The 10,547-nt window shown below is 44.3% G+C and overlaps 1 protein-coding gene across 6 annotated transcripts in view; it reads right to left on the bottom strand.

Annotated features, from left to right (window-relative positions):
- Positions 1–1,745: 1,745 nt before the first annotated feature.
- Positions 1,746–10,547, bottom strand: part of LOC130290303 (phosphatidylinositol-binding clathrin assembly protein-like) — a 99,280-nt gene continuing 90,478 nt past the window's right edge. For all 6 annotated transcript variants that reach the window (XM_056537724.1, XM_056537729.1, XM_056537723.1 and 3 more), the window contains 3 exons: positions 3,743–3,799; positions 3,515–3,622; positions 1,746–3,104 (listed from right to left, as the gene is read on the bottom strand). In XM_056537724.1, coding sequence (XP_056393699.1) covers positions 3,090–3,104; positions 3,515–3,622; positions 3,743–3,799 — 180 coding nt within the window. In that variant the 3' untranslated portion in view covers positions 1,746–3,089. The remainder of the gene's footprint in view (positions 3,105–3,514; positions 3,623–3,742; positions 3,800–10,547) is intronic.

Raw genomic sequence — 10,547 nt, 5'->3', positions numbered from 1 at the left:
TGGATGAAGAGAACGGAATACGTCCATTCCATGCAAAAATAACATAGTTGGCCTCCATGGATCCCAACAAATATTGTTAAAAATCCGTTATATCTTTTGTGCATTTCCTCATTGTGCCTAAAGTTGGTAGGAGATCCTTTGAGTTGTAGCCAGATTGCTTACATACCTTAGGTTATTTATAATTGATTGGCCTGGGTGTAGCTAAGGGCTCATGGGCTTTGGTACAAATGTTCAGCTTGAACTGAGTACAGCACCCTACTTTATGACTTCTGATTAACTGCTGAGATCATGTAGTGTCCACTCCAAAAGGAAATCTGGGATGCAGGCAGGAGCCAAAATGGGGAATCAGAAAGGTAACCCTTGGATAACACTTGGTAACCCTTGGATAACCCTCTACATGGTATTTTCAATGGAAGTAGTATAGCATGTATTATACAGTAGTGACAAACACACTACTAAAGTATGAAAATTACAGCCCCAATCATGATATAATGATTTGCTGAGAATTGAACAATTCTCTGCAAATCATTGTATCATGATTGGGGCTGTAATTTTCATACTTTAGTAGTGTGTTTGTCACTACTTTATAATACATGCTATACTGCTTTAGTGTTACCTTTCTGATCCCCCATTTTGGCTCCCGCCTACATCCCAGATTACCTTTTGGAGTGGACACCACATGACCTCAGTAGCTAATCAGAAGTCATAAAGTAGGGTGCTGTACTCAGTCCAAGCTGAACATTTGTACAAAAGCCCATGAGCCCTTAGCTACACCCTTGTAAATGATCAACTGCCATTCTGACAGCAGAACCAGGCCAATCCATTATAAATATCCTAAGGTCTACAAGCAATCTAGTAACAACTCAAAGGATCTTCTTCCAACTTTAGCTGCAAAGAGGAAATGCACAAAAATATATAGCGTATTTTAGCAATATCCACTTATCAGATGCAGTCAAAAGCAGAATAAAAAGTTAAATCCAGTGACATCTTCTCTAATTTGAGTCATTTTCGTTCTACATCTGGTCCAGGTCATCATGAAGATGACTTTCTCATCTATGCTGCCCAGATGTCTTTGGCATTTTAACCACTGCACTAGCTTCTATTACTGTCCCACACTGCAACATGTTACACCCCCCCCCCCCATATAAATAATTATGTCACTGACACTTAAGGGCTTGTCTAAATTAAATTAAATATTTTGTGTGTCACATACACCTGTTTTATCCCCACCGTGTCAAGTGCTGTTGCTCTGGTCCAGCCTACCATCTATCTCATGCGAAAAAGACAAAAGCTTGTATATCGGCTGCTAAGGGTACAGGTACATTATAGATGTAGGGAAGTGGAAGACACATGGGACAGGGTGGTGATAAAAGAGGCCAGTATAGTATATTTAAGTAATTGTGTCACTATGCCTTCTTAAGTAATTTAATGATGCCACTGTGCTCCTAATGATCTGGACACTTGTCCTAAAGTCATCTGTGCCACTGTGCAACTGCCCCCCTAAAACTGGGCTAAGACCACTAAAACAAATGGATTTTTGGTGGTTTCAGAAATAGCGCAGACAGGTAAGCAATATATGTTTATGCAGCAATATAATTGTTCTACCAGATTTCTAATTCAAACCCCGCTGCAAAAATGTGGATAAGACTGAATAAACAAATATATAAAATATTTGCATCCAAAAATAAAATGCTTCAGACCTCAATTTATAACTTAAGGACAATGCAAACAATCATACAACAAAATTCACATACCATTTTATTATAACATTATTCAATTTCATTCTTTTGAAATTTGACCCTAAGATGAGATATCTATTGTAATACCACACTCCGAGATCCACAATCTTGTAGTAAATGGGCACAGTAAACCTTGGCTTCGATGTCCTTTTCTTTCATTGCCGCAAGTGGCTATAATGGCAATGAGGATAGAAGATATCACGGAAATATATTTTGATGTTTTCATTGTGATTAAATAAATATAGAATGATGCATTTCATCTATTGAGCTAATTTGGCATCAACTAATCATATTCAACAATAATCTGCACAATTTTCAAGATCCTTATCGAAAGGACATTGTTTTGAGAAATATATTTAAAGATAAGGATGCATCAGCATTAAAGAAATTATTTCAGGATATATATATATATAATATATATTTACATAATAAAAAATGTACTTAATGTATTTAAAGTAAAGTGGCACAAAAGGCAGGAGTTACACTTCCCCTGCTTATTGGTTACAAACGATAAACTTTCTTTAAGCAGTGGCAAAAAAAATAAAAAATCACCTCCTATTTGCAATACCTCCAACATAGAACTCATGACTGAATTTAAAGGGTGAAATATACAAGAAAAAAAAAAAAAAGTTCATGACCACAAGGAGCAAGAGATACAATTCATATAACAGAAGTTTTGACTTTACAAAATGACCTCAGATCCACAACTTCTGATTTAACAATAAAGACATCTTATTGCATTGCCATTGGCTCTACTGTTTCATACATCTCCAGTTAAATTCCATTTTCTCAGTATAAAATATTGGCTTCCCTGACGTGGATTTCTTGTGAAGTTTGAACCTAGTCCTCACAGTACACAATAGCGATTGTGTTTATTTTAGCTCAATGAAACCTGACAATCCTACTGCTCACTTTAGCTGAGTAACATCTTCAGAAAAGCTACATGTGTTGTCAGAAAAACATGGGTATTAGAGAATTTCTGAATAAAGAGAAAAAGGGGTAGGAAAAAAATATATAAAACCCCTTTCATGTTGTTGGACAAAGGCACCTCAATGTTCACATTTAGAAATGTTTTATATCCCATTTTTGCCTACCACCAGTGTAGTAAAAAAAGAAAATAGGATGTTTTCTTGGAACAGCTTTGCACAGTCAAAGCGGGTGACATTAGATTCCCTGGCAGAAGTACAGTTATAATCAGCAATCTCTAAAGCACTGCAGTGCACAGAACGGGTACTTTATATTAAACTGGAAACACATCAGTGGCCTGGTAAAGACCATGCCAGCAAACAACTGGAAATCCCTTTTTCACCAGCTTTTGGTTGTCAATATCTCCTTGCTGCTTTGGCTGCTTTACATGAATTGCATCTGAAAACAAAAACACAAAACAATTGTTAACCTCCAATCTGTTGTATGCTGATTCATGCCACACAGCAGAATCAGTTCCAGATTGAGTTACATTATCAAAAAAAATGATTGCAACACAAGTTTTTTTTTTTTTTTTTTTGCCATACACAATAGCGTAGTTGACTGTTGAATGTACTGTAATATAAATAGTGAAACAGACAAAAACGCAGTGTGAACTCAGCCTTACTCATGTAGGTCAATTTAGAATGAAAGCTATTAAAATCTAGCAATGCCGTGGCAAGCAAAGTATCCATCTAATATTAAAACAACTTCTCCATAAAGCAAGGAGAAAGCATCTCTACATTTATCAATGAACAATATTTACCAAGATTAGATTAAATATGTATTTTCCTTTAGGGTGAAACACCCACCTGTGCTCCAGAAACTGGTGCAAATGGATTTGTGGGTCTTATTCCTGGTTGTGTATAAATCATTGGCTGAGGAACCATAAGAGGATTTGCACCAATCTGTGTAGGAACCTAAAGAGGAAAAGCACCAAATATACACTATGTAAAGACATAATCATTTCATAATAAATTTCAAAATAGCCTACATTTTAAGATCACCCACTCTTACAGAAAAGTGAATAGCTTTCTTACCATTCCATACACAGGCACTTGAGGTGTAGCGACTGGATAGCTCAGAGGTGCAGGAACCTTAAAATTGAAACAAAAACATATACGGTATGTATACATGCACAGGAAAGGCGTTTAATAGGCTCTGTTGTAATGCCATTAACATCAGAATGACAGAATCATACATAAAAAGGTTAGGCCATAATTCAATATTTTATTGACCACAAACATAAAAATGTGCCCCCTTGTCTAGTTTACACACAGCTATGATGAACACACATGCTCAGTAGCTTAGTCTACAGCCAAGATCCTCTTATAAAATATGAGTAATTACTGCTAGGGTACACACTAGAGATGAGCGAATTTACAGTAAATTCGATTCGTCACGAACTTCTCGGCTTGGCAGTCGTTGACTTATCCTGCATAAATGAGTTCAGCTTTCAGGTGCTCCGGTGGGCTGGAAAAGGTGGATACAGTCCTAGGAAAGATTCTCCTAGGACTGTATCCACCTTTTCCAGCCCACGGGAGCACCTGAAAGCTGAACTCATTTATGCAGGATAAGTCATCAACTGCCGAGCTGAGAAGTTTGTGACGAATCGAATTTACTGTAAGTTCGCTCATCTCTAGTACACACTAGCTAATGAAAACTGAGATGTGTCTACTCTTCACCAGTGCTGAACATTAGAAGTAAAAAAGGGGGTTGGGGGGGGTGAACTAGGGGTCCCCGTACCATAACTAGCATGCAAAATGCTATTCAGGCACAGGAGAATTTGTTAATGATTCCATATAAAATCTTGTGTGTGTGTGTGTGTGTGTGTGTGTGTGTGTGTGTGTGTGTGTGTGATCTATCTGGGAAACATAATATTTACTCATGGGTTAACCCCACTAAGGTTCGTTCTATAAAAAAAAACTTTTTTGTTAGAGTGTATTTAACAAGAAGATGGGTGAAAAAACCACTACACATTTATATACAGTCTTAGCCATAAACGTTGGCACCCCTGACATTTTTCTAGAAAATTAAGTATTTCTCACAGAAAAGGATTGCAGTAACACATGTCTTGATATACACATGTTTTGTGTGTATTGGAACTAAACCAAAAAAGGGAGGAAAAAAAGCAAATTGGACATAATGTCACACCAAACTCCAAAAATGGTCTGAACAAAATTATTGGCACCCATTCAAAATTGTGGAGCATGTGATGCTCCTTTAAACTCCAGACAATAAAATAAAGTTAATCTACCTATTCACACCTGCGTTTGTGTTTAGCATTTTATATGTGAGGGCTCATTTCTCAATGACAAAATTATTGGCACCCTTAACTTAATATTTGGTTGCACACCCTTTTGGAAAAAAATTACTGAAGTCAGTCGCTGCCTATAACCATCAATAAGCTTCTTACACCTCTCAGCTGGAATATTGGACCACTCTTCCTTTGTAAACTGCTCCAGGTCTCTCTTATTGGAAGGCGCCTTTTCCAAACAGCAATTTTAAGATCTCTCCACAGGTGTTCAATGGGATTTAGATCTGGACTCATTGCTGGCCACTTTAGAACTCTCCAGCGCTTTGTTGCCATCCATTTCTGGGTGCTTTTTGACGTATAGTTTGGGTTCATTGTCCTGCTGGAGGATGCAAGATCTCGGACACAAACCCAGCTTTCTGACACTGGGCTGTACAGTGTGACCCAAAATCCATTGGTAATCCTCAGATTTCATGATGCCTTGCACACATTCAAGGCACCCAGTGTCAGAGGCAGCAAAACAACCCAAAACATCATTGAACCTCCACCATATTTCACTGTAGGTACTGTGTTCTTTTCTTTGTGGGCCTCATTCAGTTTTCTGTAAACAGTAGAATGATGTGCTTTACCAAAAAGCTCTATCTTTGTTTAATCTGTCCACAAGACATTTTCCCAGAAGGATTTTGGCTTACTCAAGTTCATTTTGGCAAAATGTAGTCTTGCTTTTTTATGTCTCTGTGTCAGCAGTGGGTCCTCCTGAGTCTCCTGCCATAGCGTTTTATTTTATTTAAATGTTGATGCAGGACAGCTTGAATATCTTTAGAACTTGTTTGGTGCTGCTTATCCACCATCCAGACTATCCTGCGTTCACACCTCTCATCAATTTTTCTCTTCCGTCCACGCTCAGGGAGATTAGCTACAGTGCTCTGGGTTGCAAACTTCTTGATAATGTTGCGAACTGTGGTCAAAGGCAAATCTAGATCTCTGGAGATGGACTTGTAACCTTGAGATTGTTGATATTTTTTCACAATTTGCGTTCTCAAGTTCTCAGACAGTTCTCTTCTCCTCTTTCTGTTGTACATGCTTAGTGTGGCACACACAGACACACAATGCAAAGACTAAGTGAACTTCTCTCCTTTTTATCTGCTTTCAGGTGTGATTTTTATATTGCTCACACCTGTTACCTTCCCCAGGTGAGTTTAAAGGAGCATTTTGACAAAAAAAAATGTAATGCAACACAGCATAAACTTCGTTTTCTTAATATGCTTTCGTGAATAATTTTCAAATCCACACTGTGTACGTGTGTATATGTAGTGTTTTACTCTTTAATTTGGGTTAGTGTAGTGTAGTGTTTTTAGGTTACATTCACACTGACGGCGGATTACACAGTCTCCCGCTAGGAGTTTGAGCTGCAACTAAAAAAAATAGCCGCAGCTCAAACTTGAAGCGGGGAACTCACTGTAATCCGCCGCCAGTGTGAATGTAACCTGTACATTCACATGGGAGGGGGGGGGGGGGGGCAAAACTACAACTCCCAGCATGCACTGACAGAACGTGCATGCTGGGAGTTGTAGTTTTGCAACAGCTGGAGGCACACTGGTTGGAAAATACAGAGTTAGGTAATAGAACCTATTACCTAACTCGGTATTTCCCAACCAGTGTGCCTCCAGCTGTTGCAGAACTACAACTCTCAGCATGTACTGATTGCCAAAGGGAATGCTGGGAGATGTAGTTATGCAACAGCTGGAGGCATGCAAGTACAACTCCCAGCATGCTGAGACAGCCTTTTGCTGTTCCTGAATGCTGGGAGTTGTAGTTTTGCAAGACTTAGAGGGGTTCAGGCTGGAGATCACTGACCGTGGTCTCTAGACTGTGGCCCTCCAGATGTTGCAAAACTACAAATCTCAGCATGCTAAGACAGCAAACTGCTGTCTCTGCACGCTGGGAGTTGTAGTTTTGTAACATCTGGAGGGCTACAGTTTAGAGACCACTGTCAGTGATCTCTAGCCTGAACCCCATCTTGCAAAACTACAAATCCCAGCATGCCAACACAGCAAACAACTGTCAAGGCATGGCGGGAGTTGTAGTTTTGCAACATCTGGAGGGCCACAGTTTAGAAACCACTCTCCAAACTGTCGCCCTGCAGCTGTTGCTAGACAACAGACTCCCGGACACGCGGCGCCATACTCCCCTCCACCGCTGCCATGATCACAGCCGCCGCCGTCATCTGGAGCTCCGCCGCCGGGTAAGTGACCACCGCTACTACACGGTTCCCCCCGCTGTGCCCGGACACCGATGGGTGGGCATAGCGGGGGGAACCGAACTTTAACCCCCCCCCCCCCCCCCGCAGTCTGCTATTGGTCGGTCGCTCCGCCGATCAATAGCAGGGATAGGAGGGGTGGCACGTCTGCCACCTCACTCCTATCTCTTCAGGGGCCAAGACACCCTCGATCCCCCTTATTTTATCGCGGCACCGCCGTTGGTGGGCAGGGGGAGAGCGCTCCCCCTGCAAACACCATAGATGCCGTGATCAGAACTGATCACGGCATCTATGGGGTTAATGCTGTCGGGACCGGCGCGGCCCCGGCAGCTGCGGTGGGACTCAGGCTGTGATTGACAGCCGAGTCCCGCCGGCGATCTCCTGCGCTGCCCGCAGAGCAGGAGATCGCTTGGACGTATGCATACGTCCATTTGCGCGAACGTGTAGTTCGCCTGGACGTATTCATACGTCCAATAGCGGGAAGGGGTTAAGCGCCCTGAGCATGGTGCGAGTCACCTGGGGAGAGAAACCTTGGGCCCTTAGAACCGAGGTCTCAACCGACACGCCGTAAAATGCAGCGACAGTAAATTGGGGTGGCACAGGGGACCTTGAGATAGGAGGTCTGGAAGAGGCGCAGCAGTAAGTCATCCAGGAGCCTGACCACGTCCGGTACCTCGCCCTCCGGGGCCAGTTGGAGCAACGAGAATGGCGGGAACTCCCTCTGCCTTGAATTTCCTCAGGACCCTGGGAAGGAGAGGAAGGGGAGGGAACAGATAGGGTAGGGCAAAGCCTAACCAAGGGATCACCAGGGCATCCACGGCTAGAGCCAAGGTGTCCTAGTACTTTGACACAAAAAGAGGAACTTTTTGGTTGTGGCAGGACGTGAAGAGGTCCACGTCTGGAGTGCCCCAGAGATTGCAGATCTCCGGATGCAGGGACCACTCACCGGGGTCGGCTGAGGACCGGCTGAGAAAATCCGCTTCACAGTTTTGCACTCCCAGAATGTAAATTGCCGACATGTCCGGGACCCTAAGTTCCACCCAAAAGAAAATTTTGCTTACATCGGCCATCGCCGCTGAGCTGCGAGTGCCGCCCTGGCGATCGATGTACGCCACAGCAGTGGAGTTGTCCGACTGGACACTAACAGGGTGGTCGTAAAGACGGAGCTCCCAATGAAGCAGGCAAAGATAGATTGCCCTCCGTTCCAATATGTTGATGGGGAGAAGGGCTTCTAGGTGAGAACAAAGACCCTGAACCGTCCGGTCCCTGAAAACAACTCCCCAGCCCGACAGACTGGCATCCATCGTGACAACTTGCCAGTGGAGGGGCAGGAAGGAGCACCCCTGAAGAAGCACCATAGAAGGGACTGACGAGACAGTCGAGAGAGAACGACCTTACGGTCGAGAGACAGTGGAGACCTGTCCCAGCGGGAGAGAATCGCCAGTTGAAGAGAAAAGTAATGAAACTGGGCAAAGGGAACGGCCTCCATGGCCGCCACCATCAGGCCTAGGACTTTCATGCAAAGGCGAATGGAAACTGGGGCAGGGTTTCGAAGTAATCAGACTCTTGACAAGAGAGTCAGCCGCTTGTCCGGTGGAAGTCGAATAGGGGCAGCGGCCGTGTCGAACTGGAGTCCCAGGAAAACCAGTGACTGAGTAGGAGAGAGGCAGGACTTGTCTTGATTGACAATCCAACCAAAGCGAGACAAGGCCTTGAGGGTGAGGCCAAGACTCTCCAGATTCTGAACCCTGGTTGGAGCTTTGATCAGGAGGTCGTCCAAGTAAGGAATCACTGAGACACCCTTTGTCCTTAACAGGGCTACCACAGGCGCCAGGACCTTGGTAAAAACCCGCAGAGCAGTGGCCAGACCGAAGGGGAGGGCTACAAACTGAAAATGGCCTTCCGGAACTGCAAAGCGGAGGTACCGCTGATGACCGGGAAATATTGGAATGTGGAGGTAGGCACCCTTGATTTCCACCGAGGAAAGAAACTCCCCTTGAAACTCCCCTTTCGGAGATGGAAGAGTAGAAGATGCTGGTTGAGACACTTGAGATCCAAGATTGGGCATACGGAACCGCCTTTCTTGGGGACCACGAAGAAGTTGAAGTAAAAACCCCGAAAACGTTCCCTGGGAGGAACCGGAACAATTATTCTCTGGATGAGAAGGGGGATCCTGAAAGAATACCCTGGTGGAGTTGTGAAGGCCAGAATGAGAGTGCTTTAGACACCCAGGCAGAAGCGAAAGCAGGAAGAAGGGATGAACCTGCTGCCTCAAAAGGCAAATTTTGTAAAGGTCTCCACCACCTTGTCTGCCGGATCCTTGAAGGCAGCCGCATCAGCCAATGGCAGAGTAGTCGCCTTAGAGGCGGGAGACCGGTTGATCCAAGGTAGGGGAGGAAGTCCACCGAGCAATGAGGTCCTTGGCGAAGGGATATTACGCTTGAACCTTCTTTGTTTCCTGAAACTTCTTATATGGGTGCCTCCAGGCGGACTCCAGCAATGAGTCAAATTCAGCGTGAGAGTTGAAAATCTTGGGTGCTGGTCAGGCATGATGAAAGGAAACTTCTGAGCTACGTCCAAAGTTCCTGGGTCCTCTAGGTGGAAGGTGTCCCTTATGGCCGAAACCAATTAGTCCACCGTGTCAGACACATCTGTGCAGTCCTCTGAGTCAGAGGCTGAATCAGAAGCCTCATCTACAAGTTCTCCAGGTAATTGGCAACAAGTGGAGGCAGCCCTGGAAGAGGGAGATACTGACCTGGTACGTGGTTCTGGGGAGCCAGAGTGGCGACCAGGGGAGCGTCCTCTAGGGGAGCGACGCTTGCGGCAAACTGGAGCAGAGGGGCAATGCCTGTGTCTGCTAGAAGATTCAGGAGATGAGTCGGATGATACACCCCTATTATGCTTGCGAGAGAGCGCAAGCATAATCTCTCTGGAGGATCGGCTTATGGAGGACCTCTCCGAGGCAGTAATCCACAGAACGGGAGACCTGAGCCAAGTCGGAAATAGACTGGGAGGATACCCATACTGGAGGGATAGCCGAGCCCACAGGGTCTGGAGGAGCAACCTGAGTAGAAACACCAGGGGTCAGGGGGTGCAGTGGTGAAGGCGGAAAAAGTGGGTTCAGCAGAACCAGACATTTTTGCATTACAGCCCTTGCAGGTAATAGGTGACCAGGGTCCAAGTTAACTGCTTAGAGGGAGGAACAAGTCTGGGCCCAGACATAGTAAATTGAAACAGTCTCACCTGGAGTCTGTGTCCCCAGCAACGTAGAGGTTGAAAATCCCCTAACCTGTTAAAAAAAAAAAAAAAAAAAGGGGGGGGGGGGGGAATA

This window comes from Hyla sarda, chromosome 9, assembly GCF_029499605.1.
Source record: "Hyla sarda isolate aHylSar1 chromosome 9, aHylSar1.hap1, whole genome shotgun sequence".
In the NCBI taxonomy this organism is placed as follows: Eukaryota; Metazoa; Chordata; class Amphibia; order Anura; family Hylidae; genus Hyla; species Hyla sarda.
The sequence above is the reverse complement of the archived record's forward strand: the minus strand, read 5'-3'. Positions and strand labels throughout refer to the sequence as shown.